The sequence below is a fragment of the Lagopus muta genome, chromosome 1 (assembly GCF_023343835.1).
Source record: "Lagopus muta isolate bLagMut1 chromosome 1, bLagMut1 primary, whole genome shotgun sequence".
NCBI classification, from domain to species: domain Eukaryota; kingdom Metazoa; phylum Chordata; class Aves; order Galliformes; family Phasianidae; genus Lagopus; species Lagopus muta.
Genome location: NC_064433.1, coordinates 37,492,597 through 37,507,639, shown reverse-complemented (window position 1 = coordinate 37,507,639; position 15,043 = coordinate 37,492,597). Strand labels below are relative to the sequence as shown.

Sequence of the window (15,043 nt, the reverse complement as noted above, 5' to 3'; positions counted from 1 at the left end):
GACTTTGGTGACAGAAATAATGCTTAACAAGTAATAAGTACCTTAGGTGTATACATACATACAAAACAGACAGGAAGAAGAACTAGAATGACTAGTGATACTGATACAGAGAGAGAAAGGTGGAAGAATATGTGGGGGAGAGGGAGGGGGAAATGTGCATGCTGGAAAACATATTTCTGCAGGCATCCATTGTGTGTAAAATACACTCAGTGTTTTAAATGCTGGATTGCAGGGGAAAGACTGTGACTGTGGGAAATATGCTACGAGTTGTCAACCTTTTTGCTTCCAAAAATCTTTGGAGAGGTGATCAGTGATGTCCTGTACTGGTTGTGCGATTTTCTTTACTGCGCCTGCTGTATCTGTTTGAGGAAAGTTGTTTTCCTATTGATAGATCGTATTTCCTGCTTAAGTAACTCATTTGGATGCTTTTCTTTCTGTTTGGGTTATCTTACTGGGCAGAAACATCACGCTCATGGTTAGGGAAAGTCACCTAAAGAGAAAATAAGCAGAGCTGTTGCTTTCTTTTTGTTCTCTGGCACAGATGTGTTTACCCCAGGAATAGGGACAAAAGAGTTTAGGTTGTTTTTGTCTTGTCCAGTTACAGATTCTCATGTTGGCTCTTCCTTCTTGCAGGAATTCTTTATGGCACAATGACCTTAGAGCTTGGGGGAACGGTCAACATCACCTGTGAAAAAACTGGCTACAGTGCAACAATTGAATTCAAACTGAAGGTTAGTAAATGCTATGAGTGGACACGAGAATGAGCATTCTAATATTAAAATGTGTATATTATCAGATCATACCATAGATACAATCTAGCCACCTGTGGCTAGAGAAAAAAAAAAAAAAGGAAAGAAACATAGGACAATATAATTCCTTTTTTATTTTATGTTTTCTTCTGGGTCCAAAAGTCTTGACCAAAACTTACAGCTCTGTCTTAATCTCTGCTCGTAAGGATGCTTCCATTGCAGTGCTTGCATATTGCCAGTTGTGTGAACCTTACAAACAACTTAGCTGGAGGGGTGACAGGAGGAAGCAACGGTCTGTCTCATTGCCAGCAGTGGCATCTGCATGTGTCTGGAAGGTGTGCAAGAACAGGGATTAGTGATCTAATCAGCAACTCAAGTATTTTGTATCTTGCTGAGTGTATATATATCCCATGGAGATCTTTCATTCTCTGAAAACTTTTGAGTGTCTTTTTAAACTTCTTGAGATCCCTTGAAGAAGAGCTCAAGCTCAGGCTCCCCTCTTCCATCCTGCATGAAAATTAAGTTGTTCCTGGCACATCAAACGAAGGTAACAGAAGGGTTTTAGCTAACATTCAGATCAGTTTAACGTCCAGCCTTACGAGCAATTATGTGTACTATTTTTTGCAGCTGTCTTTGCTATAGAAACACTCACCAGGTGCAAAGGCTAAGCAAAGGTTTCTCAATGATGTATAAATGGCTGGCTCTTCTGAAAATGTTCCTGCTGTTTTTGAGACAAACTGATTTAAAGCTAAACAGTCACTAGGGAAAAGTGCATGTGGAGAGAAACTGTACTCAACTGAGATTGTAGGGGAAAATTGAAAGTTAGGAGGCTATATCAATTGACGTTTTGCCTCTTCAACGCATGGGATACATGTGTAGACTATCAAAAGGCTGAAGAAAATTTCTTGCTGTCATTTTTCTTGTTTTCACAAGAGTTAATCTCTATTAACAGAGTCTTTGGCAAAGTGGTGAGATTAGTAATAGCAAATGACAATTTCCTTCTAGATGCCATTCACATGACTTGCATATCATCATGTTTTTACATTTTTTGCCCTTTTCAGATTTCTTACCCAATCCTAATAATTTTGATCAGCAAAGCTTTTGAGAAAATAGAGAGAACAATTTAGTTGTGGTACTATTAGGCAGAAGTTGTAATGTGGAATGCATTCAGAGCTGTTTACATCGGATTTCATAAATGCATTTTATTTCATAACACTCAACATACGTGCAAATATTTTTTGTTATTAAAACATATATGAAAGCATTTCTTTTTATTTTGCAGCCATTTTTAGGTAACAATGACAGTGTTAATCAAATATCAGGGAAAATTAAGCTTGGCAAAGAAGTTCTGGCTATTTTGGAGGGCCACTGGGTAAGTAGTAAGTATTAAGTAAATTATGAGTTAAAAGAGGGGAAAATAGCATGTAGTTACAAAAAAGGCTCATAAAAGAACAGGAGTTGAGTAAATGCCACTTTCAGTGAAGTGTCCTTTTGTGGTTAAACAGTCCTCAAGGGTGACTTTAGAGTCAAGGTACTGTTACTGTGGAGTATGCTTGAGTAGTTCCTGGTGAGAATACTTTGTATACATATTAATACTTGGAGGAATTGTTGCGGCACCAGGATGAAATACTGAAATTGGTTTCAGTTCTGATGACACTGGCACTGTTGTTTGACAGCGATGGTCCCACTTCCTCTCTATTCTGAGTTAGAACCAGTGCAGAATGCAGAAATTGGATTTTGAAATTAGCATATGTAATTATTCTTGTCTGCGAATCTGAAATATTTTTGTTTACAAAAGTAGTAATTATTCCTTCAGTTTGCATTATTTTTTGCTCTCTGTGTGATTATTACAGTTAGGATCACTAAATTATCTATGTTACAGGACAGTGAAGTTACTATTAGGGACAAGAAGACCGATGTTTCGGAGACGTTCTGGAACCCAACTTCTGATATCAAGCAGCGTAGATTACCTAGATACACTGTGAAGTTTGAAGAGCAAGATGACTTTGAGTCAGAGAAGTAAGTGCTCTTTAGAAGCACAAATAATTATTCTGACAAAATAGAACTCATTATCTTCTTCAAATTACAACATTAGCTGGCCAGTAGCTGATGGCTTTGTTACTTCCTGAGTTTGCTGATATTGACCTGTACAGCAAGAAAGCAGCACTGTTAAATACAGGCTCACTACTTAGAAGCCTTACGACCTCTACTAAGCCTGTAATTAGAGAAATGCTTTCAATTATTTTTATAACCAGATTGTTACTCTTGATATTGCTTGTTTGTCAGGCTTTGGCAACAGGTGACTAAAGCAATAAATAATAAAGACCAAACAGAAGCTACTCAAGAGAAATACGTTTTGGAGGAAGCTCAGAGAAAGAGTGCCAAAGAGAGGAAGCTGAAGGGTGAAGAGTGGACGTGCAAGCTGTTCGATCAGGATTCAGTCACGGGAGAATGGCACTACAGATACGCTGAGTGAGTGCTGGAATGCTTGGAACAAAACTGCCAGTTGAATGCTCGCAAGTATCTCTGAGCCTCTTGCTGTGCTTTCAAGAGCAAAAGCTGAAAGCATGGAAGCATGAAATTCGCAATGCTACTTGATTACTCCAATTCATGTGTTTTAACCAAAATGTGTAACTTTGTAGCGGAACTAGTTATCCTTTTAGCAGGGACTGTATGTAATTTTGAAAAGGCAGGGATTACTGCAGCAGGAAACTATGTTTCAAGCACTTATTTCAATGGACTTTTTCTGTGTTTTGTTTTGTTTTCCTTTTTTTGGAAAATTCACTTTTCTGTGTTTTGTTTTCCTATTTCTGGTTATGTGCCTCCACAGATTGGAAAGCACTGTGTGTATTTTCTGTGTCTGTGAAGTTTTATGATCCAAGTGTGTGCCACAGAAGTGTTACTGTATGTTAGAAAGCAGTCTGTGGTGTCAGTTGTCATTGGAAGGAATTATTGATTCTTTTTATGAATGTGAGGCCAGCTCACCACATGGTCTGCATGAAGAGCAGAATATTTTATGCTTACTGTGAAAAATGCATTCAGTGAACTGCAGCATTTGTTAAGGTACCTAAATTAGATACCTGGATTGTAGTTGTGAGAGACCTTTGGGAGAAGAATGCCTTGTTCTTATCCAGTTACCTTAGACAACATTTAACTCAAGCCATGTTAATCTAAGATGTGAATGCAGGTCTATGTTCACAGTATCCAAAACAGCTGCAAATGTTTTTAAAAAGACACAAGAAGAAATGAAAGAAAACCAGTGCTTAATCTGCACTCATTAAAGCTGTGCATGATAATGATCTTCAAGCAGCTGACGAGGTTTTTGTCATGGAAAGCCTGTGCTTCATGGGAACGTGTGTCTTTACCTTTGGCAATTTGTGTTCTCTAATGAGCTATGTCTTTTGCTTGTTATTTTTCATTTTATGTCAGTTTGTATTTGGAAAAGCACTCTTAAAAATCTGCACAAGCAAATTGTATGTTGCTCATTACTGCCTCTTGAAACTATTGCAGGTTACCATTAGCCACTTTGGAATGAAAGTAGTTCTGAGGCAACTGGATCTTGTGGCTTTTCAGGCTACATGTGGACATTTGGATCATGTTTTCAGTGTCTGACTTCTACACAGGGAGAAAGATTGTTATTTCGTTACATACGACATAGTTTCTGAGCAATAAAATATAATTTAATCTCTGTGATATTAATCATTTGTATTCATTTTGTCTAGTACCAGGCCGTGGGACCCTTTGAATGATATGATTCAGTTTGAAAAAGATGGCACAATCCAAACCAAAGTTCGGCATCGGACACCAATGGTATGTTCCACTTTTGTTAGTAGGTGCGGCAAGCTCCAGGGACTCACATTTATTGTGTTGTATGTGTGAAGGTCCTCAAAGCATGGGGAGGGTTAAAGAATACCATTGGTACCCTGCAAAAATGTAGATTAGCCAGTCCATAGTCATTCACTTCTGTGATGCATCCTGAGTGGTAGAGATGATTTAATTGACTAAGAATGTGAAGTGATGCCAACTTGAGGTCAGCAATTCAACACAGTTCTCCCTTAATGGAAAGATGCACAAACCTTGGGTTGCTTTTATGTCAAAAATCTTCATTTGGAAGTCTGTGAGATATTATGCTTTTTGCTGTTACTGACAGAATGTGCTGCTTTGCTGCAGTTCTGGTTCTGTGGAAGTAATTTCTATGTTTTACAATTGTAGGTTAGTGTTCCGAAAATCAAGCGAAAACCAACCAGCCAGAAAAAAGGGGAGTGTGGTTTCTCATCCCCTGAGCCTGATAATCAGGATTCCTCTGGAAGTGAAGGTAGGAGAAGATATGTTTACATTCCAACATAAGAAATTTACTTAAGCAGAGTTCTTTAGTCACACATACTATTATTATTTCAGAATGTTTTCATTGCAAAGCAAGACACATTTTAGATAGCACTTCAGTGTGACGCATGTTCTGCTGTCTCTATTGAGTATGTGGAAACAGATTTTTGTTGTTGAGACTGTCTGCAAAAATTAAACTACACCTGGAGAGTTTTAAGATATTCCTAAAACTTAACTTGCTTTCCTTCTGAGCTACAGTAAATTTGTAATAAAACTTTAGTTTTCAATAGAAACTCACTTAGAAAACTTCCTCCTTGGTTTTGCAATCTTGTCATTCCTGCTTTGTTCCATTTTGGATTAAGGACTTCCTTCTGGGAATTACACCCATCTCTTCTATTTTTCTAGCACAACTTATGAAGCATAATACAAGAATAAGGAAAAAAGGGGCAGACCTTGGTGAACTGCAGAGTGCCATTGAATCTATAAAGGAAACACAAGAAGACATTAAGAGGTAGTACTAAATCTAAAATGGTTTAAAATGACAAAGAATACTGATTGCCCAGCTGTTTTGGAGGCTTATCTTTCTCCTTTTAATGCCATGATGTCTTTGAAGAACTGGGAAAATTAGTTCAACTACCCTTCTTCTACATGTTAATTACTTATTAATATTACATAATTTTCCTCAAAGTTTGTATTCTGTGGGGAGCCCCAACAAACTAGGAATGTCAGATTGTCTGGGTGGTGATTTATGAGATATTATTCTGTGTCTTACAGGGACATAATGGCTCTACGAAATCGAGTCACTTCTAATTCCCCACCTGTGGACAACCAGTTTTTGCAGCTGAAGCACTATATCTTCATTTTACTCCTGGTTCTGCTACAGCTTATCATCAATTTCTTGTTCAAATAGGAAGTGTGAACAGGAGCCTTTCTGAACTGGAATGATCAAACTCTTACTGGGGACCATGTTTTAAGCTGGACTTTAAATGATGCAATATTATCTAAAAGAGCCTTGTAGCAACAACTTGCAGAACTTTTTTGCCTCAGAGTCCGTGGTTCAGAATCATCCTCCCATCTACCCAGTTGAAGTAAGACTCGTGTAAGTGCCAGTACACTCTTGCTCCTGGTGTGTGCCTCTGTTTCAGACATACAGCATCAGCCTTGTGTTTTTTATTACGTCACATGCTGTACTGATGAATCTTCACCACAGAATAGATAAATTCAAAATTCAGAGGGCAGGCTCTGTAGGTTGGACCTGATTCCTGTTTTGGTAGTGTAATAAACAGCAGACTTTGTTACATTTAAACTTACAACTTTTGTAACAAAGTAACTTTTAAAGTAGCAAGGCTTACCAACTTTTTTTTTTTTTTTAATGGTGTTGGGTGTTTGGATGTGAACTTTTATTTGAGGTCAAATGAATACATTGTTATACAAAGGTCATGACTGTTAGGAACTGGCGAGTACAAAGCTGAAGTCTCTGGGAATTCTGCAATTTTATGTCCTTGATTTGTTTTGGAGGTGTGACAGTTTTTGTCCTGAATTACTACAGTGGCTTATAAGCCAATTTTGTGTTTTTTTTTTAATATATATAATTTTAAAACTTCAGGTTCTTCACAAAAACATTCCTGTATCTACTGTACAGAGCACGTTTTTAATAGCGCAGCACCTGGGCAGGTACTGTGTTTGTACATTCACACTCATGAACTGCAAATACTGAGGTATTAGGGTTTGCTTTTTAAGTCTTGATAAATCTGTAAGTGCTGAATTTATACTGGAGTATGGCTGTGTCTCAGTAAGAAGGCAGACTGCCGATGCCAGGACTCTTTCTTACTTCAGAAACAAAATGTGAAGATGAAAAGTTACATTTAGTATATAGCATGAGTTGAGCTTTCCAAAGGAGGGACTGTGTGGAACAGGATTTGGCCACTGTCAGCAGATCATCTGCAAATGAGAATGTGTGTTTACAAGGGAAATGGCTTCAGAAGTGGTGGGACGGCTAACAAAACAAATAAGAACAAATGATAGCGAAACGTTGTTTGTTACATTCACGGTGTATATATGCTACCTAACTGAATACTCAGTGCACCTGTTCATTATCTGCAGCCATACCAATTGATGTGAACTTTAAATTTCAAATTAAAACTGGAGCTTGTAGCATTTTGTTGGAAGAACAACACGCATGTACAGCACTTACAGCTAAAAAAGTGGTACCAGTGTTGATCTGGTGAATTCCTTCTGGCAGTCAAGCCTTTCCATGTACATGTATCAAGTCAAAAAGTAGCCGTAGTGTTGTAAAGCTACTTTCAGCAACCCAGATAAGAAAGCAGGAAGACGGGAGACACAGAGTATGGCCAAGTTTGTTTTCAGTGGGTCCTCTCAGAAATCAAATGGAAAGTTTGGAGCTGCCATGGCCTTGGGCAGCCTCAGTAACTCTTCAAGTGATCTCACATTCTGTTCTGTATCAGCCTTGTCCAGCATTTGGTGAAAATTCTATTTACTTAGTCAAGCTCATTTGTTCCCATGGCTGACATCTTTGCAGCACTTCACTTTCTATTTCATTTTACTCCTTCTTTGGACCTCAGCTGTGTGAAAGTTCGTTGCTTAAGCAGTCACTTCAGCTTATTTCTTACAGCTTCGTACTAGCATAGCTTGTTCTGGAATCAGAACATTTTGGAATGTGGACTCTATTGTCTGCAACTGATGAGGTGGAATTTGTGAATATAGGAAGTTTCTTACTGTTAAGTTTTGTGTCCCTAAATTAAGTCTCCAGCAGAAATTGAAATTGTTTGCCATATATTAAATGACATAAAAAAGCAGAATACTATAGTATTAATTTAATCTACTCAGCATGGAATTGGGCCATTTGTTACAGTGCTCAAATGTCAAAGCTTCATCTGTCATAACTATCCATTACAGGTTCCTAAGCATGCTCCATGTGTGGGAGTAATATAAAAGGAAATGAGTGAGGTAAAAATAAAATCAGAATTTGAGCAATAACTTTAATCCCCTAAAATAGCTCTGCTAAATTTGGGGTGCTGAAAACTCTTGACTGACAGTTACAAGCTTTTTATCTGCCTTGTAAATGGAAATGTCCTTCAGCTCTTTTGATTTTAATCCTTCTATTTAAGATCAGTCACTAACACAGACTGGATGTATTTTTACATTCACTGTTCATGGATTTGACCCAGCTAGCTGGCTGGCAGCACAGTGTCGGGCAGCATCAGACTAAACAAATGTTCCATATGTGAAATTGAGCTTCAGCTCAAGGCAAGTCAGAGTTGAACGGAGTGAGACAAAATGCCTATGCTTATGTTCCTTTTCAGTTTATTTTTAGAGGTTACTTCTGTCATAAAGGTGGTTTTAGTCGTGGTCCAGGAAAGTAAAGGATATATGATGAAACTTTTAAAAAGAAAAACTGCAGACTTCTGCTTGACAGAACGATTGGATTTCTTAAATTCTAGAAAGTACATTAGAGTCCAGCGTTTTGCTGGATGATGTTCCCCCATCTGAACAGGACGGCATCATTTCCTGCCTGATGCTTGCAGTACAGCTGCCCGTGGGCCTGGCGTGTGAGGGCTTTTCCGTGGCACATCACGATTGTCTGCTTGCCCACAACATGTGGGTGATCTTGAATATGAAATATCTGATGCTGAGATCTGTGTGAGTTACAGAACGGGCTGTACAGCCTGCAGATAGATGTGTGAGGGCTGTAGCTTCCCAGTTTGTATGATTAAACAGCACTAGTTTGTTTTCACATTTGATTTAAAGATCTCAAGGGGGTGGTTGTTTTTTCTTGTACAGGAAATACCATCAGAAATTGTTGCCACGTGGTTTTGTTGTTCTGTTTTCAAATGCACTCTAAGCCTTTAATTTGCCATTAGGTACAGATTGCCTAGCTAGGTGCCCATAACCTAGGCTAAAAGAGCAAATATGAGATGTCACAGGGCACCATTTCAGCAGCAGGAGATGTCCTACATTTCACGTTGGATGTCTTTTAAAGATGAGGCATCGCTTACTGAGGGCAAAGCCTGCTTTCCCACCCCCAGTTTAATTTTGTCAAGAAGTTGTCTTATAGGTCTTCCTCCCAGATGGTGGTTTCTCTTTCTTTCCTCTTTGTTTGCCACCCTCCTGTGCCTTTGGGATTTCCTTTTTTTTTTTTTTTTTTTTTTTTTTTTTGCCAGACGTGTTTATGGAGCACTCTGGGTTCAATGTGTAGCGTGTTAAGAGGCTGTTACTTCACCACTCTATCTGTAAATAACGGATAACAGGGGTTCTCTGTACATCTGTAAGTTGTGTTGGTTCTTAAGGGTACCCTCCAATCGCTGAAAACTGAGCGGATCGAAGCTTTGTAAACAGTGCCTTCCCGAGGGGTTTCTTGTTGTTCCCAGACACGGTTTGTCGAGTTTGTGCCATATGTAACACCCGACCTTTCGTGAAGGCTTGCGTGTTTGAAACTAGTTCCCCTGCTAGTCCCTCCGGTTACAAATAAAAATGTGAACTACAGCCCCTGGTCCCGCCTTGACGGCATTTCTCGGGGGAGGGGTCCGTGAGGGGCGGGCAGGGAGGCGGGCTGTCGCCACAGGGCCTCGCCTCACGCCGCCGCCCCGCGCATGCGCCGCGCTCCCCTCAGCGGACGGTTGCCATGGCGGCGCTGCCCGGGCTGCGGCAGGAGGCGGCGGCGCTGGCGGGCGCGGTGCGCGGCGCGTTGGGGCCGCGGGGCGGGCGGGCGCTGCTGGTGCGGCCCGATGGCCGGGTGCTGCTGACGCGGGACGGGCGGCGCCTGCTGGAGGCGCTCAGCCTGCAGCCGCCCACGGCCAGGTACGGCGGTGGGAGGGCCGGGCCGAGTGGGGAAGAGAAGGGGGCCGGGCCTAACGCCCCGTGTGCCCGCAGGGCGATGGCGGCCTGCGCCTGCCGCCACCAAAGCGCGACGGGGGACGGCGCCAAGACCTTCGTGCTGCTGCTGGCCGCCGTGTTGGGCGCGATGCGGGAGGGCTCCCCGCGGCGGGCGGCGCGGGCGCTACCGGCCTTCGAGCGGCGGGTGCTGGAGCGCGCCGTGGCGAGGGGCCTGCGGCCGCACCTCCGCACCGCCTTCCCCGCGGGCGGGCCGGAGGCGGAGCTGGAGGCGGCGGCGCTGGAGGCGCTGCTGGAGGCTTATCTGCGGGGCCGGCTGGGGCCGGGCGAGCGGCGCGCCGTGGCGCTGCTGGGCTGCGAGCTGTGCGCCCGCTGCGGGGCGCGCCGCCCGCCCGCGCTGCGCCTCCTCTGCCGCCGCTTCGCGCAGCTGCACGCCGCCGCCTCCGGGCTGCCCCTCGCCCGCTCCAGGATCCTGCCCGGCGTCCTGCTCCGCAGGGACTTCGCCGTCTACTGCCCGGCCGGCGACCGGCTGCGCGCAGTGCTGGTCACCCGCTGCCTGCGGCCCGTGCTCGCGGCACCCGGCGTGGAGTGCGCGGTGCGATCCGAGCTGCAGCACCGGGCCGCGCTGCGCTGGTGCGGCGGGAGGACGGAGGCCGTGATGGAGCGCCTGCGGAGCTGCGGCGTGAGGCTGCTGCTGTCCGGCGTGAAGCAGCACGAGGAAGTTATCTACTACGCGAAATTACACGGTGTGTCCGTGGTGGAGTGTTTGTCATCGGAAGAAGTGGCCCTTATCTCTGAAATCACAGGAATCTCGCCCTATGACCCTGCCGGTGATAGCGTGCAGAGGGAGATCACAGAGGCTGCAGTGGTAACCTTCTGCCAGCCCCTGCTGCTGGGCTCCCAGCGGTACGCGCACATTGGCTTCAGCAGCGCGGGCGCCTTCCAGCCCCACTGCCTGGTTCTGTGCGCTCCTGTCGATGCCGTTAACGAGCAGCATGCTGCCGCTCTGCACGGGGCCTTCACCATGCTGCTGCAGCTCTTCAGAGAGGTGGGTCAGGAGTGCGGAGATGAGAGCCGGAATGGTGCCTCAGGTGTTGGGAGCGGGTATTGTTCAGCTACTGAAACGCAGGTGGTGATAGAAAGTATTGCTTGTGGCAGCAGTCAGGTTTCTGAGCATCAGCTGGGAGGCTGCAGGGGTGAAACAACAGCACAAAGTTCAGATTTTGCTTCACATGAAAGCGAACATCCTGATTGTACACCACCAGCCTCAGCTCCTGGCCCACACAGCAAGGAGCTGAATGTCTGCACCGGTGGGACTGACTCAGCAGGGACACACAAACTGTGTGAGTGTGCAGATGGGATGAACGAGAGCCACCGAAGGCACCCAGTGGTGTGCAGTCACAGGAATCACAGCACTGCTGTAGTCAGCACTGCTACCCTGTGTGAGCACCTAGGTGTCGATAAAGGCTTAGAGAAGGCTGGCAGTGGTGTTACACAGAGTTGTCCCTGCTCCGTCCTAGAAGCAGGATCAGTTCTGCCAGTAGGAGGTTACTTTGAAATCCTGTTACATTATTATATTCGGCATTATGCAAAGCAGGTTCAGCAGTCAGCAGTTATTGTCATATCTAATGTAGTTGCTGATGCTTTGTTAAGTATTCCAAAGGCCTTATATGGAACAGAACGGAACGGCTTTACCAAGTTTTATCTTGAAACCACAGAAGCACTCAGGAAGAATCAGCCCCTGCCTGTGAATGAGAAAGGCTTGGAATCAGTGTATTGCAAATACCAGCTGGTAACTTCAGTTCTTCATTGTGCTACAGAGCTTCTCAATATTGATTTAATCATTGGTGTTAAGCGGCCACCACAGAAAATTGAGGATAATGATTCGGATGACGATTTCTGAAATTGTAAATAAAAATGTTTTTGATAGCGCGTTTCCCTGCATCTTCTTCTCAAGTGATCTCAAATTTCAGTGCTGGAGACTAAAAGATCTCTTTTTAGATCCACAGACCTAACGTACTTCGTAGAAGTAGAGGCTGACAGTTGGGATCTGTGTAGATCTATCTCCCTGCAGCCCGTGGGCACTGCACAGGGCAGATCTCCACTTGCGCCACGGAGGAGCCTGCAGTGCACCAGGATGAGGCCTGAAGGAGGCACTGCCCGTAGATGCACCCCTGCAGGAGCACCCTGTGCTGGAGCTGCAGCCTGTGGAGAGGGGCCCGTGGTTGGGCAGGAGGGTTGGGGGAGCCACCGCTCATGGGGACATGGGCTGGAACAGTGCACTTCTGAAGGTGGGCCCTGTGTTAGGGGCTCTGTTGGAACAGAGCTTGGGGAGCTGTGGCCTGTGAGAAGGACACCTGGAGGCAGGCAGGGAGCGGCCAGGCCTGACTGGACTGACTGCAGCCCTGCTTCCCTGCACTGCTTGCAAGGAGGAAACAGTAGAACGAAGGCTGAAGCTGAGTGAAAACGGAAAGGGCTGAAGGTGTCATCAGTTTGTTGTTTTTTTTGTTGTTATCGTTTTCACTGTCCTGCTTTGTTATTAATTGGCAATAAATTAAATTAATCTTCCTCAAACCAAGTCTGTTTTGTACGTGACAGTAATTAGTGAGCAGGCTCCCTCCCTATAGTCCCATGGTGTTCCCAATTTCTACTCCATCCTGCTGAGGGAGCACCTCGATGTTCATTGAAGAGATTTATTTAAGGAAGAACAAGGGACAGTAATTTTTTCTTCTAGTAGAATAATTTCTGATATGTGCAGAAGAGTGGGTGTGGAATTAAACACAGAGGAGAGAAAATTACACTCCTGACAGCTCAGTAATGCAACAACTGGCCCAAGCTGAGCCCACAGAGCTCCCTGCTCAGACAGGCCCAGAGCTGGGAGCTGCTTGCTGGCATTATTTTATACCATTATTACATCTGCACAATTACATAAAACTTTTTTTTTTTCTTTTTTTTCTTTTTTTTTCTAACAATTCTTTCATCTGGCACCTGACCCATCTCTGGTAAAAGCTCTCGAGTCTGATGGCTCTTTGAGTTGAGTGCTGTATTTCATTGACTTCCCTGCTATTTTCTATTTGTGAATGATCCATTCTTACTTTTGAACCACAGTTTCCCCAGTTTTTCTTGAGAGTTCCCAAAATGGTGCTCCTTTTCCTCAGAGAATATCAGGAATAGTGTCTTTGCTGGGGTGGTACATGTTTGGTACGTGGCCTTTCAGTTTCCAGCCCTGGGGTCTGAGTTGGGTGTGAGAGATGCTCCGGGGGAAGAGCAGAAGAGCAGGATCCCTCCTGGAGCCAACCCTTTCCCAAGGCAACCTGCTCAGCCTGGGCACCCTCTCACTGCTTCTTGGTACCTCCTCCTTCACTGCAATTCTTTGTGTAGCTCTTCCAAATTTTAGAGCTTTCTGTAAACGTATTCACTCTTTGAGAGCTGACGTGGAGATGATTTTAAGACTGATTTCTTGATGTCGTGACAAGGACAAATTCAAGACCCAAGGGGCCCCTGGGTTGGGAATTTGGTGTTTCAAAGCCACAAGAAGCAGTATGTCTAGAAGTGCACTATGGTCAGATCAACCTTATGGGTTTTATTTCTGGTACCATGGCCTAGAGAGTTTTTCTGTTTGTGGTTGACTGTGGATTTGTGTCCACACGAACTGGAAGGCAGGTCCGTGCTTGAAATACAAGCAAGCACAGAGAGAAATAATGCACAGTGACACTAGATCCACGTAGCAGTGGCTCTTGAGAATGGGCGCAAGCGGTTCACCTGACGGTGCCATCTGTCATTTGGTGCTCTGGGTGGTGGTGGAGTCTCAGCACACTTCTGCGGGTGGCAGTTCCTGTGCTGACAGAGACAGGCCTGTGGGACGGCACTGAGACTGCCTGTATTCCAGCAGCATTCCTCCATCCCTGCTCCTGCTGAGGAACCCCAGCGGCACGGCCAAGCACAAGTTCCCATTTGGGTGGCTTAGTGATGGCATAAGCCGTCAGCCGCATTCACCTGTTCCTACGTTTTAACATGTTGAATATGCCTGAATAGTTTAGCTATAAAGGTGCATTTTTGTTGCCTTTAAGCCGAAAGCTCCGAGGTTAACTTAAAACAGCACCAAATGTCAATGTGGTGTTTGTTGTACTGTGCTAACTTGCTATGGTTTCTGTTGTTATCTTTGTAACAGTCTTCCAGAGCCGACAGGTGGGTGATTAATGGTACCACATGAGGAGATTAAGAAAGATTATATTCTTCACACGCATGCATCTCTGTAACTGAGATAGAACTGTATTCACTTCACCCTACTAGATTTGCTTTTTGTATAGCAGATCTGCTATTAACCATAGAAACTTCCAATTTTTTTTTTTTAATTGATAAATTTTCTATCAGTGTTTAGGTTAATGTGTGTCCTCGTGTCTCTTTTTTCTTCAGCTTTATATCTCAAGCTAGAAACTATTTTGGTATTAAAGCAAGGAGCTGTTTGCAATTTAATTTCTTTACATCTAAGGAATAGGTAAATATTTCAGCCACCATTAAGAACAGGTGTCAAGCATGAACTTTGCTTACTATGTAATTTATCTCACTATTACTATTAAGACTGAACAAAACGAGCACTAATGTCAAAATTTGTAAACAGCAGCTTTGGAAACGTGTTGGCTGCAATTAACACAATTAAATTTAGCGTTTTGTAGCGTTTTGTGAGGCAGCATTTGTATCTTGTGAATGAAGCTAGAAATAGCCGCTTGGATTGGAGATGAGACAGATTGCTTCCCTGTGGGAACGTCAAACTAATAATTGCTTTCAGGAATAATTGTAATGTTAGCATTCCAAAACCAAAAATGATAAAAGTGAGTATGTAATACAGTTAATAATAACAGCTTCCTCTTACGATGTGATTCAGTGGAGGAAGAGACTTCAGAATCAGTTCTGCCTGCAGTAGATAGGAAGGCAGGAGGTAAGCGCTGCCCTCTGTTTGAAAACACTTCTGGCAAAAAGAGCAGCAAATAGTTTTCCTACAGAAACCGCTGGTTCAGCAGACTGTTTATCATGAGCAGATGAAAGCACCGTTACGCTGAAGCTTTGATTCAGTGCGGGATTAAGGGCACATCAGAAATACTGCTTCCTGTGCGGCTGCG

At 43.9% G+C, this 15,043-nt stretch overlaps 2 protein-coding genes across 12 annotated transcripts in view; both read left to right on the top strand.

Moving 5' to 3' along the window:
• The window catches only part of OSBPL8 (oxysterol binding protein like 8), an 81,050-nt gene extending 71,481 nt beyond the window's left edge, over positions 1-9,569 (top strand). For all 11 annotated transcript variants that reach the window (XM_048938840.1, XM_048938821.1, XM_048938825.1 and 8 more), the window contains 8 exons: positions 634-731; positions 2,032-2,121; positions 2,632-2,768; positions 3,036-3,221; positions 4,472-4,559; positions 4,962-5,064; positions 5,478-5,583; positions 5,847-9,569. In XM_048938840.1, coding sequence (XP_048794797.1) covers positions 634-731; positions 2,032-2,121; positions 2,632-2,768; positions 3,036-3,221; positions 4,472-4,559; positions 4,962-5,064; positions 5,478-5,583; positions 5,847-5,982 — 944 coding nt within the window. In that variant the 3' untranslated portion in view covers positions 5,983-9,569. The remainder of the gene's footprint in view (positions 1-633; positions 732-2,031; positions 2,122-2,631; positions 2,769-3,035; positions 3,222-4,471; positions 4,560-4,961; positions 5,065-5,477; positions 5,584-5,846) is intronic.
• Positions 9,570-9,714: 145 nt separating this feature from the next.
• BBS10 (Bardet-Biedl syndrome 10) lies at positions 9,715-14,655 on the top strand. Its single transcript, XM_048948233.1, has 2 exons — positions 9,715-9,890; positions 9,963-14,655. Exons 1-2 carry the CDS (start codon positions 9,715-9,717, stop codon positions 11,824-11,826), a joined length of 2,040 nt encoding a protein of 679 aa, XP_048804190.1. The 3' UTR covers positions 11,827-14,655.
• The last annotated feature ends 388 nt before the right edge of the window (positions 14,656-15,043 follow it).